The sequence below is a fragment of the Myxine glutinosa genome, chromosome 4 (assembly GCF_964187855.1).
Source record: "Myxine glutinosa chromosome 4, kmMyxGlut1.1, whole genome shotgun sequence".
In the NCBI taxonomy this organism is placed as follows: domain Eukaryota; kingdom Metazoa; phylum Chordata; class Myxini; order Myxiniformes; family Myxinidae; genus Myxine; species Myxine glutinosa.
In genome coordinates this window covers 200,875,014-200,897,054 of record NC_136264.1, presented here as the reverse complement: position 1 = coordinate 200,897,054, position 22,041 = coordinate 200,875,014, and the positions used below count along the sequence as shown (strand labels likewise).

The window sequence follows — 22,041 nt, the reverse complement described above, 5'->3', positions numbered from 1 at the left end:
ATACGATCGAGTTTAAAATAGTCAGAATTTGAGCAAATCTGTTTCATTCGTTTGTTAATATGCCTCATCTCTTGACAAATCTGCAATTATAATTTTTTTTGAGGTTGAAATGATCGCGGGAGATTGCGTTATAGTGATGACGTCCTGGATGGACATCTTCTTCTTCAGTCGCGCATAACTTTGAGTGAAATACGATCGAGTTAAAAATAGTCAGAATTTGAGCAAATCTGTTTCATTCGTTTGTTAATATGCCTCATCTATTGTCAAATCTGCAATTATAATTTTTTTTGAGGTTGAAATGATCGCGGGAGATCGCGTTATAGTGATGACGTCCTGGATGGACATCTTCTTCTTCAGTCGCTCATAACTTTGAGTGAAATACGATCGAGTTAAAAATAGTCAGAATTTGAGCAAATCTGTTTCCCAAAATCTAATCAAATGTGTCCCGTATAATAACCAATCATCCCACCAAATTTCATGCAATTCGGTTGAATACTTTTTGAGTTATGCGATTAACATACACACACACAGACATACAAATAAATACACAGCGATCAAAACATAACCTTCCGCTTTTGCGAAGGTAACGAGACAGACAATCAACAATACAAGAAATTAAATGCAACAAAAAATGGTTTAATGAAAATAAATGCAATTCGATAAAAAGAATGCAATTCGATAAAATCTATAATTCCGAATTGGGGTGCCCCCCCCTGACACAATTACACGACAGGGAGAAAGAAACAAAATAAAATGTGGTGTGGTGCATTGGCCGGTATTCAGCTCTGGTCTCACATGACCCTCGAACCCTGGCGGTCATCGAATGGGTCCCCGAGGCCTTGCGCGGGAACCCTCAGGATGGCACGCAGTCACGCCCGTATCAGCCACCGAACCGAGGAGCGGCGGCCAAACTCCTTCCTCCTCCAATCGACCCACGCTACACAAAGTTCCTATGTTTCTCAAGCGCACACACAGCACGAAGCACAACAGTCAAGAGCCAGCACCAAGAGAGAGAGAGAGTTGCGTCCGCCTTTCACGTAGCTCGGAACAGAGAGCGAAAATGCGACCGCTCGCGACGAAGCCCAGCACACAGAGAGAGAGAATGTGACTGCTCACGACGTAGCCCAGCACAGAGAGAACAAGAAAAAGAGGAGAATTTCAAACCCTCGCCAGGATGTATTTTCAGTGGTTTTTAAGGCTTTTGTGGTAAATCAAATATGGCGGCCGAACCACGTGACTGATGACGTCATCATTTTTTTTTTCTAAACTAATTTATTCCTACATTATTCTCAAGAAATTTCATCTTGATACATGAAGTTTTGAACTTTTCGAATTATGACGTCATAATGGAGGCACCTATGACATCATCATTAACATATTTTATTCCCCATGGAGAGTTCTTTACAATGAGCCATGTCTCAATTTTTTCTGTTCAGCATTTTCGGAGATATAGAGGTGCAAAGTTTTTTGGTTTTTCCAAGATGGCGGCCGAACTACGTGACCCATGACGTCATCATTATTATTTTTTTCTCCACCAGTTAATGCCGACATGGCGCTCAAGAAATTTCATCTCGATCGGATGAAGTTTTGTACTTGTCGAATTATGACGTCATAATGGAGGCACCTATGACATCATCATTAACATATTTTATTCCCCATGGAGAGTTCTTTACAATGAGCCATGTCTCAATTTTTTCGATTCAGTGCTTTCAGAGATATAGAGGTGCAAAGTTTTTCGGTTTTTCCAAGATGGCGGCCGAACCACGTGACCTATGACGTCATAATTATCATTAAAACAATTCTACAGGTGGAGTTGCACCTATGGTGCAAATTTCCTGTCAATCGGACCAACGGTTGTAGAGAAAATCATATTTATTCTGTGTGGACAAACAGACAGACTGACAGACAAACAGACAAACAAACAAACAAACGGACGGACTCAAATGCAGTACCCTCTCCTCTGGCGAGGGTAAAAATGGCGGTCGCTTCGGCAGTTAAACGGTTAAACGTAATACGGCAGTTAAACGTGGATCCGACAAGGGGTGGGGAAAGGGTGGATGGGATCAACCATTGTAGTCTTGAAAACAGTCGTTTTGATGCGAACCACTTGACAGGTCTGACGGCTGTAGCAATAAAAGGAAAACAAATTCCACTTTGACATTATGGTGTATTATGTGTAGATCGGTCAAAAAAAATAATCTAAATTTAGTCCATTTAAAATTCAGGCTGTAACACAACAGAGGTGAAAAAGTCAAGAGGTGTGAATACTTTCTGAAGACACTGTACATACACGTGCATGCACACATATGGCCATGTGATTGATTGGCAGTTTCTTTTCAATCAACTCATAAAATTCCATTTTATTTGTGAAGAAAATATACATGGCCTGCTAACACTTTCCTTTTGTGGCATAATGGCAACTGCTGAGGCATGTACACAGAGGCCTAAAGCACACGGATGACGGTCAATCAATATACACACAGTGTGTCGCACTATGACACTCTGCGGTGTATTTTGAAAACTTGCCACAACATTTATGTTCTGTGTTGATCTAAGTGCACTGCACCTGAACACTAACAAGATAATATGAGATCGGTATTCAAGGACGAGTGCTGTACATTTGATTTCTTGTCTTATGTAAGGTGTTGAAGCATTCTGGATATATTTAGTTGATAGACTTATTGTTCCCCACCCCTCCGACAAGGACGGAAATGGAGGACATTAAAATGATCTACGTCCGGCAGACCGACCGACTGATCATCCGTCCATGTAATTTGTGTACGAGATATTTAAAAAAACAAAAAACGTTAAATATTTATCTTTCATAGTGCAGATATCTATCTATTTGTCATGACATTATCTCAAACTAATTGGATCATGGCAGTGATTGCCTGAATTATGTTGCCATGGCAACCATCTTGGTGATGTTTCAAAACTGTTCAAGATTTAGCTTTCATATTACACAGATCTATTCCTCATACAAAGCAAAAGACGATGGACCTCGGGTGTCAGCTCCTTGTTATTATTATAATTACTAGGGCATGCCCGTACGTGGGTGCCCGTTCCTTGCCAAAAAAAAAAAAAACGCTACCCGTACGCTCTACCCCGCCCGTACGCCCGTAAACAAAAAAAACAACGCTCTTCGCTTCCGCCCTTCGCTCTGACTGAATTGGGAGAAATAATGCGCATAAGAAATCGAGAAATTATTATTTTCTCCGGAAGAAATCGAATTACGAACCGTAATGGCGCACACGCTCGGCTCGGCTCGCCCTCACATCGGCCACGCCTACGCAACAACGCGTTCTGTGATTGGCTGCCGGAAGTGCAGTCTTCACTGTCCGGAAGGTCGCAAATCGCAGTTACGATGAATCGCAAATTAGTTTTAATTAGTTTTAAAACATAGTTGAACGCCAACATAGTTTGCCAACGTGAAATAAATGAATACGCTCTCAAATATGCCGTCCGAGGCAGAGTCTGTTCGCCACGTTCGGCACACGTGATAGCTCGCTGCTCTCTGATTGGTTGAATCGTTTTTTGGACATAGCTCGGTAACTACTTCTCCGATTAATATGAAACCTTGAAAAGGCACATCCTCGGGTCCCCAGCAATATACCTGGCAAGTTTCAAGTATATCGGACCCGTGGTTGTCGAGAAACAGCTGTCACAGACATACAGACATACAAACATACAAACATACAAACATACAAACATACACACAGAGATTACTGGAATTATAGATAGATAAGAGTGTTTTATAAACGTTCATGATAATGATCAGCCCCATGGAAGGCATATATATATATAGATATATATATATATATTTGCTATCGAGAGACGCTATTGCAGTATAATTTATGCCACCGTTTTACCGAGCCAAAAGCACATTTTACCTTTGTGGAGGGAGGTTATGTTTTCACTCCTCTTTGTGTGTCTGTCTGTCTCTCTGTGAGCAGGATATCTCAAAATGTTATGGATGGATTCCTTGGCCAGATTGGGAGTGTGACAAGGAAGAAATGATTAAATTTTGATGAAGATCCAGGTCCGGATACTATAATTTTAAAGTGATTCTTCACTATTAAGAGATTGGGCCAAAATGATATGCAGCACTATATTTTAAAAAGCTACGGATTGATTCAGACGAAACTTGGTGGATGAGTTGGGTAGGTGACAAGAACAAGCCAATTAGATTTTGGTTAAGGTCCAGATACATAATGTAAAATGTATGGCTTGGCGGAGGTATATCTGCTCTACCAAGTGCCGCTTTAGTGTGTCATTGTATTTTCTCTGTAAAATTAGGTTCAAAGTCAAAATACTGACATAATGATGAAATGGTGCACTTATCCTCAGCTGGATACACAACACCACAGTGAGGAATATGTTGGATGGGAATGCAGTGCGATGAAGTAATATTTACCTGTTAGTATTGGGGAAAGAGATTGACCATCAATAACTGCACGGTTGGACCTGAGATCCCTGGTGGGGGAGGGAATTCCAGGCAGTAAAAACGGCATCGTGAACATGATGCTGAACATCACTCAAGGGATGCAGGGAAAATTAGTGAATGCTTTGTGTTTTTGCATATACTTTTCGAGACAAGCAAACATAAAAAAGTAGACAACTCCAGTTAAGACCGATTATTTAGTTACCAAATTCAGGCTGCAAAGTGCAGATGGAAATTCTAAGTAATGCTGGAAATAAGCTCATCATTTTCGTCTCAAAAAAGGATAAATAGATAGGTGAGTTGAGTCCCCAAGCTAGCGGAGTGAAATCCTCAGATGCCATATAAAGCTTAAACATAGTTCTGGTTACAGGATGCTACATTAACAGACATCAGAAGATTGAATGAAAAGACAAAAGAAGGAATGCGTCACCAAAATTAATAAGTAATTTAAAGTGAATGAATGGAATCATCATAGCAGTAGTGTAAATTACCTGGCTTGATAGCGTTGGTGAAAAACACGACAAACACAGTCAATCAGCATGCATAAACAAAAGAATTAGGCACAACACAACACACGACAAACAACTAGGTATAAAATGTAAATAACACGGAATAGGTGTAAAAATAAAATGAATGATCGTTTTAAGGCCATTTTTTTTCCCCCACTAGAGTGGGGGTTGGTGTTGAGCCCTGGTGTTGGGCTAGCGACTAGGGTACCGGCTTAGGATCCTAGGATCCTGGGTTCGAATCCCGGCCGATCGCTGAATTAACGCCAGGGGGGTTGACTCAGCCTGTCATCCTTCCGAGGTTGGCTAATTGAGTACCAGTTCACTGGTAATTCCCTGTTTGTCGTAAAAGGCGACAAACAGGGTTGGCGGCAGGAAGGGCATCCGGCCGTAAAACATTGCTTCAAAAAGGGGACCAAAAAAACAACAACAACCACGATGCCCGAAAAAGGCCAACCCCCGCTTTGTGGGGAAAAATGGCCTCTGAAGGTGGTTATTTTATATATATTTTAGAGTGGGGGTTGGCCTTGCGGGCCCCATGACCTCATGGGGCCCTTTTTGAGGCAATGTTTTTATGGCCGGATGCCCTTCCTGACGCCAACCCTTAGTCGCCTCTTACAATGCGCAGGGATACGGTGTACCTATTCTAAATCGGGGTACACACTGGTGTAAAAAAAAAAAAAAATGCTGCAAATGGTGTAAAAAATGCAAAGGTGTAAAAATAAAATGCTGTATCATAAACTGTGAATGGTTGCCTTGCAAGCAATCACAATCGGACCAAGAAGCGTTGTACTTGGCGAATTATGATGTCATAATGAAGGCACCAATGACCTCATCGTTCACAACACTTATTCCCCATGCGGAGTTCCTTACAATGAGCCATGTTTCAATGCTTTCCATGGAGCAGTTTCAGAGATATGGAGGTCCAAAGTTTTTTGGTTTTCCCAAGATGGTGCCCGTACCACATGACATACGACGTCATAATTATGACTAAAAAATTGTACACGAGTAGTCGCATACTGTGAAACAGCATTCCATCAGGACAATTTGAACAGGAAGTAATGCAAGTGTGATAGCAATCAAACACCCTGATATTCTCCAACAACAACATTTAAATTAGAAATACACAGGCTGAACAAAATTCAATAAAAAAAAAAAATACTCGAGTAATCTTGAGGTTTTGTTGATCTTTACCATAAACTGAATGTGGTGCGTGTTCCATGTGGTATGTTTCGATAAAACACTTAAAGGAAAAAAATAAAAAATAAAAGCAGCGGGCGAGGGGGGAAAAACAATAAGGAGCAGGAGGTAGAATGAGAACATACTTACCAGACATGTAGAGTTCCTAAGACAGTTAACAATAAAATGAAGTGCTGGTTGAGTTGAAGGGAAGATGGAAGGGCAGGAAGAATGAGTGGGGGTAGTAGTCGCCGGCCGCAAGACGAGAATGCAATGAGTGTGCGGTCTTCACAAGCCACAGCCACCGCTTCACTAAGGGTTCGGAGGAAACGGGCACACCAATGTGGTTTGAGGAAAAAGGTTAAAACTAAATGCAGAGACGCACACGGTAGTGCGGAGGAATAGACATCATTGTACTTTTGCATCATCGACAAGGCGATCAGTATTTAAAGACAAATACAAGGTGTATATGGGATTGGTTGCTCCTACAACCTACTACCTAAAGAACGAGCCAGCAGCATTCCTTCACTGATAATGCCCTCAATCGGCACTTCAGAGGGTGAAAACCACAGGAAAAGGGAGTGCGCCCCTGACCCGTGGAAAACCCGATCCATACTTGATACAGGGCTGCTCCAGCTCTTGCGACGTGGACACGGGGATCTCAGGCATATTGAACCAAAGCACGAAGACTTCACAAAAGAGGAACGTCGTACAGTGTACACTTGCACCAGTGAAAACCAGCTAAGTATACACTCCACAGGATCGCTGGAATGTTTAAACTCTGCACTCCAACCAGCGAGAGCCCTGGGGATTCCCGCCGTTTACCAGAGATTGTGAATTTCTTCCGTCACATTCAGAGCACTGGGCAGAAATCACATTACGTCCACACTCACTCACTGGCCATCGCGATGCTCTGTTTTAATTAAACAGTCGGAATCCTATTGTCCACACCGGTTCTCAGCACCTATTCTCAGCCTCGCACCATCACACCTTTGCCCGTCGACCGCACACAGAAGCGGGGATTGTATTTGTAATTATTCTGACTCCCTGTAACAGATTTTTTTTTCTTTGTATTTCCTCTTTCCACATATATTCCCCTCTGGTTGTTGTACTATCTGTTGCAGTAGCGGTGACTTGGTCATTCGGTGTACGTGTTTTATGTCAGTCCTTTACCAATGGTCTGACGTTTTATTTGTACCTCTTGTGACATTATAAAAATATATTATATTATGATTATTATTGTCATTAAATTGTTTGGGCCAGTTTATGAGCCATTCTTCCTGCTCTGTCATCTTCGCATAAAAAGACAGCCGAGGAAGCAATCGTTAGTTTGCGCACAAACGAGATGACGTGAGTGTTCGTGCGCTTGATTCAAAGCCAAACATGTTGCTCTGTTTTACTGGGGGTGATAGTGTCCGACGTGATCAAGACCCAGACACATTAACACACACACGCACGCACGTACAAACGGGATTGCAGGACTTTACAAGACCTGCAAGTTTTTCCAGGACCTAAGTGTATCTATGTTTAAAGGAAAGTAGCAACGTTATAATACCTAGAGAGAACCCACAGAGACAGGACAACCTTCACCCAAGTTAGAAAGATAAAAACTCTTAAAACACAATCTGCACGAGCTTGTTCAATCCACTTTAAATACTGTTCATGGCTACCCCGAGTTTGGAATCTACACTTCCCGTGCATGGTTTCCTCAATAAATAATGTTTGCGTTCATATGCAGTCTTCAAGGCAAGCACAAGCAATATTGCAGCATAACTGCATTGATTGGACTATGCCCGTTATCATCAAGGGAAAAATGACTGATCAATGTTAATGAAGATTGACTGTAAATGGGCACTACATATTTATCGATAACCAAGAAAATACATAAGAGTAAATACAGCATTATGTAATCAACAAAATAATACACCAAAGCGTCGAGGGGTCCATCCTTAAGAAGCTAAAGGCTTTTTCCCCGACAGCCCCCACCCTCTGCTGACACCCCAGTCGGACGCAAAATGTCATCCCATGGTGAAGACCACTCTTTTCGATTTTCCTGTCGCCGTCGTCCTTGGCGTCCTCATCATAAGAATGCCAACTTTGCTTCTCCAGGGGGTGAGTGCAACTGCACTCACATGACCCACACTCGGCCGGATATTCGCTTCATGAAGTCTTCACGCCCTGTTAGTGTGCGGAGCAACAGTGTACAATGTCATAGTGAACGTTGCTTTTCCGGGGGGAGGGTGTCCGATCTTCTCTTCTCCTTCGATATAATACACTGAGGCTTTTCTGGCATGGTATTTTTTTTACCACGGGCCTCTGCTTGTGTTTTAATATCCAATGAGCAGGACCCACGGAAATTCCACGTAATATAAAATGTGACCAAGTACTCAACTCCCTTTCCCAAACACCAAGTCCTCAATTCCCCTCCCACACACCAACCCTCTATCCTCCCCTCCCCCCTTTCTTCTTCAAATTCTCAACTCACCACAGACCCTCCAAAGTATCCAACCTGAAGTCCAGAACCCTTCCCTCCCCCCCCCCCCCCCCAAAACTTTCACAACTTCAAGTCCTCAACCCTTCTCCAAACCCCAGGATCTGCTTGCTTATCTCTTCCGATACTATTATTCCCACGCTATTACTCCTTCAATCCCCACTCACGTGCAACAGCTTGTATCCTCCTACCAACATCCTCGCCCTGTCTCCTTTCCAGCTGGTCTTCTGCACACACATAACACTTCCAACCTCCTTCATTAAATCATCTCCACCACCTCAATCCCTCTCCCCTCCATTGATCCCACATTCCAACTACCTAGCCAGACCTCACTTCTGAATTGCTGCCTGCCTGACAAAGTCAGTACCATCTTACGTTCGGGACGCTCTGGTCATCAGTCAACAGCGCTGCCTGGGCTGACCTGCTGGATCGACTACTCTAGCTTATCATAATACTGAAATTTTTTATAACTCATATAACTCATATATCATAATACTATATCATTATAACTGAAATTTTAGGCTATTTTTTGCCAGCTGAGTTAACATGCGAGTGTGTGGTCCAAAACCTCTCCTTTCTACGTGCATTCAAGTTATTAACCTTGCCCAACTATTTCAACATTCCTTTGATGCCATCGTGCATAGATTTTGACCAAGTGTTGAGATCTTCACTCTTCCTGCACATAATCGTGGCATTTTCTGCATCTAATCCCCCAAAATATTTATACATATCAATAGAATGACCATATGTGCTCACACCCTACTCAATTACCATCCCTCTTAATGGCAAACAGGTCCATTTTCATGATAATAATAATTCAAACAGTCAATTAAAAAACAAATTCCCCCTCTGAATGAATGAATGAATGACTGAATGATCGTTTTAAGGCCATTTTTCCCCACTAGAGTGGGGGTTAGCCTTGTGGGCCCCATGGCAATCATGGTTCCCTGCTTGAGGCAATGTTGTTTTTTTTATGGCCGGATGCCCTTCCTGATGCCAACCCTTAGTCGCCTCTTACGATGCACAGGGATACGGTGTACCTATTGTAAATCGGGGTACACACCGGGATCATTCACCCCAGCAAGCTGGTACTCAATCTGTAAAATCTTCTGTAAAACAATTTTGCACTAAGTCACTTAGACAACATTATAGAATAACGGCCGTCTGGGTCAATCCACAACGGATCACAAGAAGTGTGATAAAAACTTCTGAATGGCATCAAAACAATCTTATCCTCTGAGCATACCTGCTTGCCGCAGCTGCTAACACACGAGAAGTGAGGTGAGTATCCCAGATTCCAGCACCTTCTCTCCTGCACACCAGTCGATGGAGCTTCAAGTTTCCAACACCGCCAGTTTCATTCTCTACTTCCAAACTTAGTCCTGGCTCACTGGATACCTGCATTAGAAGTTAGGTTGTGGTAAAGTATGAGGATTAAAACAAAAAGAAAAAGAAACGATATAATTTGACGTTGCGACGATATGCCTTTGCCCATATTAAGTCTTTGCTTACTCTATCTTTGACCTAAAAGCTCAAGAACATTTGACCTCAATATCGAATATGTACACATGTATCATAGTACATGTACTTAGTTTAATTAAAATCCGAACTTCAACAACATTTTTACCAGACATGCATTCTGACCGTATCCGCATCTTCCATCTGTTTAACCTACAAGAATCCTTTCCCAACCAAACCCTGTTACTTGCAGTATTTCCTTCCCTTTTTCCAGTTAATTTCCATACTTATTGTATCCAACTGTCAATTCATAACCTACGTCACATCACTCTTCCATGAGGGAGCTTTCACTTTGTTCAGAAAAAAACAGGTCATAGTGCTATTTCATCAGGAAGTCTCAAGTTGTCTCAGGAATGTCAAAACACTCCAATAAACCCTGGATTAATTAATATAGCACAGATCTACAGTCTTGGCCAAAAAATATAGGCACCCTTGCACTTTTTTCAAATAACTCATAATTTTCTCAAAAAATAAGTTGAAATTGACTGAAGTATTTGGTCTCCACAATTCATTATTTCGCTGGTAATATTACAGAATCTTTGTTTTTGATTCAGAACTTAATATATCCTTTTAAATCAGAAAATAAAAAGAAATGGCATTGACAAAATTATTGACACCCAAGATTTAATATTTGGTAGCACAGCCTTTGGTCAAAATAACTGCAGTCAAGCGCTTCCTATAGCCATGAATGAGCTTCCTCCACCTCTCTCCTGGCAGTTTGGCCCACTCTTCTTGTGCAAACTGCTCCAGTTCTCCCAAATTTGAAGGTGCCTTCTCCCAACTGCTGTTTTCAGATCTCCCCACAGGTGTTCAATGGAATTTAGATCCGGACTCATTGCTGGCTACTTCAGAACAGTCCAGCGTTTTGTCTTGAACCATCCCTGGGTGCTTTTTGAAGTGTTTGGGGCCATTGTCCTACTGCAAGACAAATGGCCTTCGACGGAGACCCACCTTTCTAACATTGGGTTCAACACTGCGCTCCAAAATTCCTTGGTAATCTCCTGATTTCATGATGACATGCACACATTCAAGGCACCCAGTGCCAGAGGCAGCACAGCAACCCCAAAACATCACTGAACCTCTTACATGTTTGACTGTAGGGAAGGTGTTCTTTTCTTTGAAGGCTTCATTTTGTTTTCTGTAAACATAGAGATGATGTGCTTTACCAAAAAGCTCGAATTTGGTCAACCAAAAAAAAGGTCAACTTGAATCTGTTTGGCAGTTGATCGAGGTGCTTTCTCCACCATTCAAACAATCCTTCGCTGCAATCTTTGATCGAGTTTTCTCTTGCGGCATGTCCAGGGAGGTTGGCTACAGTGCCATGGACCTTAAACCTCCTGAGAACATTGCGTACGGTGGACACAGGAACATCAAGGTCTCTGGAGATGGACTTGTAGCCTTCAGATTGTTCATGCTTGGCTACAATCTTGCATCTGACCTCCTCAGACAATTATCTGGTTGTCTTTCTTTTCTCCATGCTCATTGTGGTACACACAGTGACACAAAACAGCAGAATGACTCCTATTCTCTATTCAAACTGGTTGAATGAGTGATTTTTATATTGCAGGCACAGGAAACTCACCACAGGTGAGTTCAATTCCAAAGTAAAGGAGAATCACCTGCTTGAAATCCAATTATTTCTAGCAACTTCTAAAAGGTGCCAATAATATGGTCTGGTCAATTTTAGGATTTCTGTGTGGAATAAGCTAAGATTTAGTCATTTCTTCAGCTTTTTTTGATTTTCTCCACTGCAAACTAAAGAAATACATACCGTATGTGGATACCAAAATATTTTTTTTTTCAACAATTTTCTGGAAGAAATGGTGCTTTATTTGAAGTGCCAATATTTTTTGGCCATGACTACATATGCATCTGCCAAGTGTAACGATGCCACTGTCAACTACCCCACACACCATACCCATAAACAGTATTCTTCAATTCATGGCTCGTATGCTAAACCAAAGTGGATTACACCTCAGATTCTGGTCTACAATTTGGATTCGAAAGAAACTTTGGATTCGAAAGACCGTTAACCTTAAACTACATCAATGGAGGTGGGTGATAGCTTAATGGTTAGGGTGCCGGCTTGGGATCCAAGGATCCTGAGTTCGAATCCCGGTCGACTGTTGAATTAACACCAGGAGGGTTGACTCAGCCTGTCATCCTTTTGAGTTCAGCAAATTGAGTACCAGCTGACTGGTAGTTGGGGCACTGCATCAGTGGCACAAACGCGCTTCCAGAGAAATTATGCTACCAGTAGCCACAGGCTGCATATGAAAACAACAACAACCATTGACACTTCTTCCTTTTGTATGAGGACCCTCGTATATGTTGACTTCAGCAGTCCGTCAAATCTTTCACAACTTCGACCTCATTCATAACTTCAATAGTTGTTCATCTGAATAGATGTTGCTCTCCATCTTGTCTCTTGGGAGGAGCACAGCTTATCTGTCCTCATTTACTCAAGTAAAACATGTTAAGCTCAAGGGATTTTCAGGAAGTAAGAATGAAATGAATGAATGATCGTTTTAAGGCCATTTTTCCCCGCTAGAGCGGGGGTTAGCCTTGCGGGCCCCATGACAATCATGGTTCCCTGTTTGAGGCAATGTTTTTATGGCGGGATGCCCTTCCTGACGCCAACCCTTAGTCGCCTCTTACGATGCGCAGGGATACGGTAAATCGGGGTACACACCGGGATCATTCATCCCAGCAAGCTGGTACTCAATTTGCCGACCTCGGAAGGATGACAGGCTGAATCAACCCCCTTGGCGTTAATTTAGCAATTGACTGGGATTCGAACTCAGGATTCTAAGATCCCAAGCCAGCACCCTAACCGCTAAGCCAACACCAGGATTTTCAGGAGGTAAGATAAAACTCTTTCCTTCTCTTCATGCATCATCTTTACCCAATCTACTGGATATTTCTCAACCTCAACAGCTTTGCACTCGAGATTACACAACAATCTAAATCCAACCTCTACACATCTGTAGCAATCTCAGTATATTGTATATTTTATATACAGACTTGGCATTTAACATGGAATATTTTTTTTGTGGGGGTGAACTTACTTTTCAAGATGACTTAGAACCAAAAGTTCATTGGAATTATGTTGAAATTATTCTAGATTTTGTTAATGCGACCTTTAAAAGAAACAAAAACCACATTTGACATTTCGAAGCAAATAAATTAATCCTTGAAAGTGATGTCAACTGATATCGAACTCAATTCACGGACAGTACTGTGTTAAACTTCTGTGCGTTTTCCAGAAGTATCTCTTTATTTTCCACATTAGCCAAAATTTTTTTTAACAAAAACAAAAGTTAAATTACGACTGGGATTACGGACAGTAAAATTACAGTTCAGTACTTCGTGTAAGGCCCACGAGCATTCAGGAGAGCACGTACACGTTGAGGCATGCTGTTCATGAGATTTGCCAAGGTTTGGACAGCAATCGCTTGCCATGCAGTTACAATAGCCTGCTGCAATTCACGCACAGAGGCAGGCTGCTGGTCCAAGTTGTCGATTTGACGCGTTAATTCTGCCCACAAGTTCTCTATCGGATTCATATCCGGGGACATGGCAGGCCACTCCATATGCTCTACACCACGGTCAGCAAGAAAGTGTTGGATCATGCGAGCAGGATGAGGCCGTGCATTGTCATCTTGGAAGACAAAGTTTCCTCGAAAGACTGCATGAACAAATGGAAGCAATGTTTCTTCCAGAATGGCCCTGTGCTTGAACTGGTTCAGGTTTCCATTCAGAACAACCATGTCAGTTTTGCCCCCTGCATGAAAAGCAGCCCAAACAGGCACCCCACCACCTCCAGCTTGGACTCTTGGCACTATACAATCTTCGTTGTAGGCTTCATGCACTTGTCTGCGCACTCGGACGCGGCCATCTTGACGATAGACCAGAAATCTAGACTCGTCACTGAAGATCATGTGATTCCAGTGTCCTCGCTGCCATTGATGGTGCTCTCTGGCTCACTGCAATCAGCGCTGGCGGTGCTGTCTGGTCAGACGTGGCTTTCTCAGGGGACGCCTGGCACGATAGCCTGCTTGAACCAGTCGTTGGTTGACTAGCCTTCTGGATACAGGCACATTTGTCAGTTGCTGCCACTCGGCCCTAAGCCGATTAGCTGACTTGGTACGGCCATTGCGGACTAACCGGTGCAGCTGGCGATCATCCCTCCTTGTGGTTCTGTGGGGACGTCCTGGCCTCGGTATTGGAGGAGGGACACCCCTCTGAGCATTTCGTTTCAGGATATTTTACACCTGACCTTGAGTGATGCCATACTGCCAAGCAATAGCACGCTGTTTCATGCCGGAATTTCGTAAAGCCACCACTAAATGACAAACAGCATTGTCGAGTTGACGGACCATCTCCAGGGGAAGCGGCAATACCTTTTGTAGACGTGCAGCAGTTGTTTTCCACTAATACAGAACGCATCAACCCTTATATACCCAATTGTGAAGCCAATTGTCAAATGTACCTGTCCGTACATTTTGTCACGCCACCTGTGATATAATCCTGTTATTGACTTCTTGCTGCGACAGACAATCAGTGACATGGTTCTTTTAACAAAGAAATCACCGAAGCGTAAAAGAAACTCACCAGATTGATATACCGAGTTCAGAAAGTAAACCCAAGGCAAGGAAAAAAAAAAATTCCATATTAAATGCCAAGTCTGTATATATACAGTCACGTGAAAAAGTAAGTACACCCCATGTAAAGTTTTGACTTTTTCAACATATTTCAACATACAGCTATTTGATCTTCATTTCAACAATATTGATAGATAAAGGTGATATAATATAACAAATATCATGAAACATTTACATTTTGTAGTCCATTGTATAATTTAAATAAACATAAATGCAAATTTTGCATGTGGAAAAAGTAAGTACACCCCCACATTTATCACTACTTCAAATACCTAAAATTAGAATCAGGTGCACCAGCTCAGGTGCAAATGATTAGAACATCGTTAGAGAGGATCTTGGAGGAACCTGTCTTATTTAAACCTCAGACATTTAGTTTGGTTTGCTCTTTGTTGTTGAAGTGTGCGGCATCACCATGCCTAGATGAAAAGAGCTCCCCGAGGCCTTCAGAAAGAAGGTTATAGATGCCTACGAGGCTGGGAAGTGATTTAAAAAGATCTCCAAACAATTTGAAATCAATCATTCGACTGTCCGGAAGATCATCTACAAGTGGAGAAGATTCCAAACAACTGCCAACTTGTTCAGGCCAGGCCGCCCCAGCAAGTTCAGCCCGAGAGCAGACCGCAAGATGCTGAAAGAAGTCTGTAAGAACACCAGAATGTCATCACGGGACCTACAGGCAGCTCTTGCCACTGTTGATGTCAAAGTGCACGAGTCTACCATTACAAAGAGGCTGCACAAATTTGATCTACATGGGAGGTGTGCCAGGAGGAAACCTTTGCTGTCCAGAAAGAACATCAGGGCAAGACTAAAGTTTGCCAATGAACACCGAGGCAGAGACGAGCATTTCTGAAACAATGTGCTCTGGACAGATGAGTCAAAGGTAGAGCTATTTGGCCACAGTACCAGAAAACATGTTTGGCGAAAACCAAAGACAGCATTTGACCACAAGAACCTGATACAAACTGTAAAGCATGGTGGTGGAAATATTATGGTTTGGGGCAGCTTTGCTGCATCAGGGCCTGGGCAGCTCACCATCATAGAATCCACTATGAATTCTTCATTGTACCAGAGGGTGCTTGAGGATAATGTGAGGCCATCTGTCGGGGAGTTGAAGCTCAACCAAAGGTGGACCTTGCAACATGACAATGACCCTAAACATACCAGTAAATCCACCAAGGAATGGCTGAAAAGAAAGAAATGGAGGGTTCTGGAATGGCCAAGTCAAAGCCCGGATCTAAATCCCATCGAGATGTTGTGGGGGGATTTGAAACGAGCTGTGCATGCAAGAAACCCCTCAAACATCGCACAGCTGAAAGAATTCTGCATGGAGGAGTAGGCAAAAATTTCTCCCAGTCGATGTCAGAGACTGGTAGACAGTTATAAGAAACGCCTTCTTTAGGTTGTTTCTGCCAAAGGGGCAATACCACCTATTAGAGCCAAGGGTGTACTTACTGTTTCCACATGCGAAATTTGCATTTATCTTTCTTTAAATTATACAATGGACTACAAAATGTAAATGTTTCATGATATTTGTTATATTATATCACCTTTATCTATCAATATTGTTGAAATGAAGATCAAATAGCTGAATGTTGAAATATACACAAAGAATTAAGTTAAGCACCCCTACACAACGAATTAAGGTAAGCACCCCCTAATATATATTCTTTGTGTATATGTATACATTGGCATATATTCTAAAGTATGTGAGATCAAATAATGATCGGTATGACATTAGCAATTATCCATTGATGAAATTGAGTGATCAAAGTGAAAAAAAGTGATTGGTTGAGTCAGTGATCCGATCACGTGGGTCCTACACACGTTATTGACGCAAAGATCGCTAGAGGTCTTCTCAGAACAATGACTGTACGTTAGAAACCATAAACGTCATCCACACTGTCCGTGATGGACCTATAGCTCCATACTTAAATTGAGGTGAAAATATGCCTAAAATTCCCAAAAAATTTCACCTTAAATTATTCAGAATAAAATATTGAAAACGGCATGATTGTTATGTTTTTATGTGACCATAATATCACTTCTCCAGAAAATATAGCAATATCATGGGTATATTACACTGTTTTGACGACAACAAACTTGTAATGTGCGAGGTTGTAAAAAAACGGGGGGGGGGGGGGGGGGGGTGCTTAACTTAATTCTTTGTGTATATGTTGAAAAAGTCAAAACTTTACACGGGGTGGTACTTACTTTTTCACGTGACTGTATATACAGACTTGGCATTTAATATGGAATATTTTTTTTGTGGGGGTGAACTTACTTTTCAAGATGTCTTAGAACCAAAAGTTCATTGGAATTATGTTGAAATTATTCTAGATTTTGTTAATGTGACCTTTAAAAGAAACAAAAACCACATTTGACATTTCGAAACAAATAAATTGATCCTTCCTTGAAAGTGATGTAAACTGATATCGAACTCAATTCATGGACAGTACTGTGTTAAACTTCTGTACGTTTTCCAGAAGTATCTCTATATTTTGCACATTAGCCAAATTCTTTTTTAACAAAAACAAAAGTTAAATTACGACTGGGATTACGGACAGTAAAATTACAGTTCAGTACTTCGTGTAACCCCCACGAGCATTCAGGAGAGCACGTACACGTTGAGGCATGCTGTTCACGAGATTTGCCAAGGTTTGGACAGGAATCGCTTGCCATGCAGTAACAATAGCCTGCTGCAATTCACGCACAGAGGTCGGCTGCTGGTCCAAGTGGTCGATTTGACGCGTTAATTCTGCCCACAGGTTCTCTATCGGATTAATATCCGGGGACATGGCAGGCCACTCCATATGCTCTGCACCACGGTCAGCAAGAAAGTGTTGGATCATGCGAGCACGATGAGGCCGTGCATTGTCATCTTGGAAGACAGAGTTTCCTCGAAAGGCTGCACGAGCAAATGGAAGCAGTGTTTCTTCCAGAATGGCCCTGTACTTGAACTGGTTCAGGTTTCCATTCAGAACAACCAGGTCAGTTTTGCCCCCTGCATGAAAAGCAGCCCAACGGTCACCCCACCACCTCCAGCTTGGACTCTTGGCACTATACAATCTTTGTTGTAGGCTTCATGCACTTGTCTGCGCACTCGGACGCGGCCATCTTGACGATAGACCAGAAATCTAGACTCGTCACTGAAGATCACGTGATTCCAGTGTCCTGGCTGCCATTGACGGTGGTCTCTGGCCCACTGCAATCAGCGCTGGCGGTGTTGTCTGGTCAGGCGTGGCTTTCTCAGGGGATGCCTGGCACGATAGCCTGCTTGAACCAGTCGTTGGTTGACTAGCCTTCTGGATCCAGGCACATTTGTCAGTTGCTGCCACTCATCCCTAAGCCGATTAGCTGACTTGGTTCGGCCATTGCGGACTAACCGGTGCAGCTGGCGATCATCCCTCCTTGTGGTTCTGCGGGGACGTCCTGGCCTCGGTATTGGAGTAGGGACACCCCTCTGAGCATTTCGTTTCAGGATCTTTGACACTTGACCTTGAGTGATGCCATATTGCCGAGTAATAGCACGCTGTTTCATGCCGTAATTTCGTAAAGCCACCACTCCATGACAAACAGCATTGTCGAGTTGACGGACCATCTCCAGAGGAAACGGCAATAACTTTTGGAGACGTGCAGCAGTTGTTTTCCACTAATACAGAACGCAACAACCCTTGTATACCCGACTGTGAAGCCAATCATCAAATGCACCTGTCCGTACATTTTGTCACGCCACCTGTGATATAATCCTGTTATTGACTTCTTGCTGCGACAGACAATCAGTGACATGGTTCTTTTAACAAAGAAATCACCGAAGCGTAAAAGAAACTCACCAGATTGATATACCGAGTTCAGAAAGTAAACCCAACGCAAGGAAAAAAAAAAATTCCATATTAAATGCCAAGTCTGTATATATACAGTCACGTGAAAAAGTAAGTACACCCCATGTAAAGTTTTGACTTTTTCAACATATTTCAACATACAGCTATTTGATCTTCATTTCAACAATATTGATAGATAAAGGTGATATAATATAACAAATATCATGAAACATTTACATTTTGTAGTCCATTGTATAATTTAAATAAACATAAATGCAAATTTTGCATGTGGAAAAAGTAAGTACACCCCCACATTTATCACTACTTCAAATACCTAAAATTAGAATCAGGTGCACCAGCTCAGGTGCAAATGATTAGAACATCGTTAGAGAGGATCTTGGAGGAACCTGTCTTATTTAAACCTCAGACATTTAGTTTGGTTTGCTCTTTATTGTTGAAGTGTGCGGCATCACCATGTCTAGATGAAAAGAGCTCCCCGAGGCCTTCAGAAAGAAGGTTATAGATGCCTACGAGGCTGGGAAGTGATTTAAAAAGATCTCCAAACAATTTGAAATCAATCATTCGACTGTCCGGAAGATCATCTACAAGTGGAGAAGATTCCAAACAACTGCCAACTTGTTCAGGCCAGGCCGCCCCAGCAAGTTCAGCCCGAGAGCAGACCGCAAGATGCTGAAAGAAGTCTGTAAGAACACCAGAATGTCATCACGGGACCTACAGGCAGCTCTTGCCACTGTTGATGTCAAAGTGCACGAGTCTACCATTACAAAGAGGCTGCACAAATTTGATCTACATGGGAGGTGTGCCAGGAGGAAACCTTTGCTGTCCAGAAAGAACATCAGGGCAAGACTAAAGTTTGCCAATGAACACCGAGGCAGAGACGAGCATTTCTGAAACAATGTGCTCTGGACAGATGAGTCAAAGGTAGAGCTATTTGGCCACAGTACCAGAAAACATGTTTGGCGAAAACCAAAGACAGCATTTGACCACAAGAACCTGATACAAACTGTAAAGCATGGTGGTGGAAATATTATGGTTTGGGGCAGCTTTGCTGCATCAGGGCCTGGGCAGCTCACCATCATAGAATCCACTATGAATTCTTCATTGTACCAGAGGGTGCTTGAGGATAATGTGAGGCCATCTGTCGGGGAGTTGAAGCTCAACCAAAGATGGACCTTGCAACATGACAATGACCCTAAACATACCAGTAAATCCACCAAGGAATGGCTGAAAAGAAAGAAATGGAGGGTTCTGGAATGGCCAAGTCAAAGCCCGGATCTAAATCCCATCGAGATGTTGTGGGGGGATTTGAAACGAGCTGTGCATGCAAGAAACCCCTCAAACATCGCACAGCTGAAAGAATTCTGCATGGAGGAGTAGGCAAAAATTTCTCCCAGTCGATGTCAGAGACTGGTAGACAGTTATAAGAAACGCCTTCTTTAGGTTGTTTCTGCCAAAGGGGCAATACCACCTATTAGAGCCAAGGGTGTACTTACTGTTTCCACATGCGAAATTTGCATTTATCTTTCTTTAAATTATACAATGGACTACAAAATGTAAATGTTTCATGATATTTGTTATATTATATCACCTTTATCTATCAATATTGTTGAAATGAAGATCAAATAGCTGAATGTTGAAATATGTTGAAAAAGTCAAAACTTTACACGGGGTGGTACTTACTTTTTCACGTGACTGTATATACAGACTTGGCATTTAATATGGAATATTTTTTTTGTGGGGGTGAACTTACTTTTCAAGATGTCTTAGAACCAAAAGTTCATTGGAATTATGTTGAAATTATTCTAGATTTTGTTAATGTGACCTTTAAAAGAAACAAAAACCACATTTGACATTTCGAAACAAATAAATTGATCCTTCCTTGAAAGTGATGTAAACTGATATCGAACTCAATTCATGGACAGTACTGTGTTAAACTTCTGTACGTTTTCCAGAAGTATCTCTATATTTTGCACATTAGCCAAATTCTTTTTTAACAAAAACAAAAGTTAAATTACGACTGGGACTACGGACAGTAAAATTACAGTTCAGTACTTCGTGTAACCCCCACGAGCATTCAGGAGAGCACGTACACGTTGAGGCATGCTGTTCACGAGATTTGCCAAGGTTTGGACAGGAATCGCTTGCCATGCAGTAACAATAGCCTGCTGCAATTCACGCACAGAGGTCGGCTGCTGGTCCAAGTGGTCGATTTGACGCGTTAATTCTGCCCACAGGTTCTCTATCGGATTAATATCCGGGGACATGGCAGGCCACTCCATATGCTCTGCACCACGGTCAGCAAGAAAGTGTTGGATCATGCGAGCACGATGAGGCCGTGCATTGTCATCTTGGAAGACAAAGTTTCCTCGAAAGGCTGCACGAGCAAATGGAAGCAGTGTTTCTTCCAGAATGGCCCTGTACTTGAACTGGTTCAGGTTTCCATTCAGAACAACCAGGTCAGTTTTGCCCCCTGCATGAAAAGCAGCCCAACGGTCACCCCACCACCTCCAGCTTGGACTCTTGGCACTATACAATCTTTGTTGTAGGCTTCATGCACTTGTCTGCGCACTCGGACGCGGCCATCTTGACGATAGACCAGAAATCTAGACTCGTCACTGAAGATCACGTGATTCCAGTGTCCTGGCTGCCATTGACGGTGGTCTCTGGCCCACTGCAATCAGCGCTGGCGGTGTTGTCTGGTCAGGCGTGGCTTTCTCAGGGGATGCCTGGCACGATAGCCTGCTTGAACCAGTCGTTGGTTGACTAGCCTTCTGGATCCAGGCACATTTGTCAGTTGCTGCCACTCATCCCTAAGCCGATTAGCTGACTTGGGTCGGCCATTGCGGACTAACCGGTGCAGCTGGCGATCATCCCTCCTTGTGGTTCTGCGGGGACGTCCTGGCCTCGGTATTGGAGTAGGGACACCCCTCTGAGCATTTCGTTTCAGGATCTTTGACACTTGACCTTGAGTGATGCCATATTGCCGAGTAATAGCACGCTGTTTCATGCCGTAATTTCGTAAAGCCACCACTCCATGACAAACAGCATTGTCGAGTTGACGGACCATCTCCAGAGGAAACGGCAATAACTTTTGGAGACGTGCAGCAGTTGTTTTCCACTAATACAGAACGCAACAACCCTTGTATACCCGACTGTGAAGCCAATCATCAAATGCACCTGTCTGTACATTTTGCCATGCCACCTGTGATATAATCCTGTTGTTGACTTCTTGCTGCGACAGACAATCAGTGACATGGTTCTTTTAACAAATAAATCACCAAAGTGTAAAAGAAACTCACCAGATTGATATACTGAGTTAAGAAAGTAAACCCAAGTCAAGACAAAAAAAATATTCCATATTAAATGCCAAGTCTGTGTGTGTGTATGTATGTATGTATGTATG

At 42.6% G+C, this 22,041-nt stretch overlaps 1 protein-coding gene across 5 annotated transcripts in view; it reads right to left on the bottom strand.

The window, feature by feature from the left end:
- Positions 1 to 22,041, bottom strand: part of LOC137425634 (large ribosomal subunit protein mL63) — a 130,322-nt gene that overhangs the window by 34,794 nt on the left and 73,487 nt on the right. For 4 of the 5 annotated variants that reach the window (XM_068114241.2, XM_068114244.2, XM_068114242.2 and 1 more), the window contains 3 exons: positions 9,864 to 10,015; positions 6,277 to 6,438; positions 4,415 to 4,473 (listed from right to left, as the gene is read on the bottom strand). In XM_068114241.2, the coding sequence (XP_067970342.2) occupies positions 4,415 to 4,473; positions 6,277 to 6,438; positions 9,864 to 10,015 (373 nt within the window). Of the gene's footprint in view, positions 1 to 4,414; positions 4,474 to 6,276; positions 6,439 to 9,863; positions 10,016 to 22,041 lie in introns of those variants that run through there. The other variant, XM_068114245.2, reaches the window with a different exon arrangement.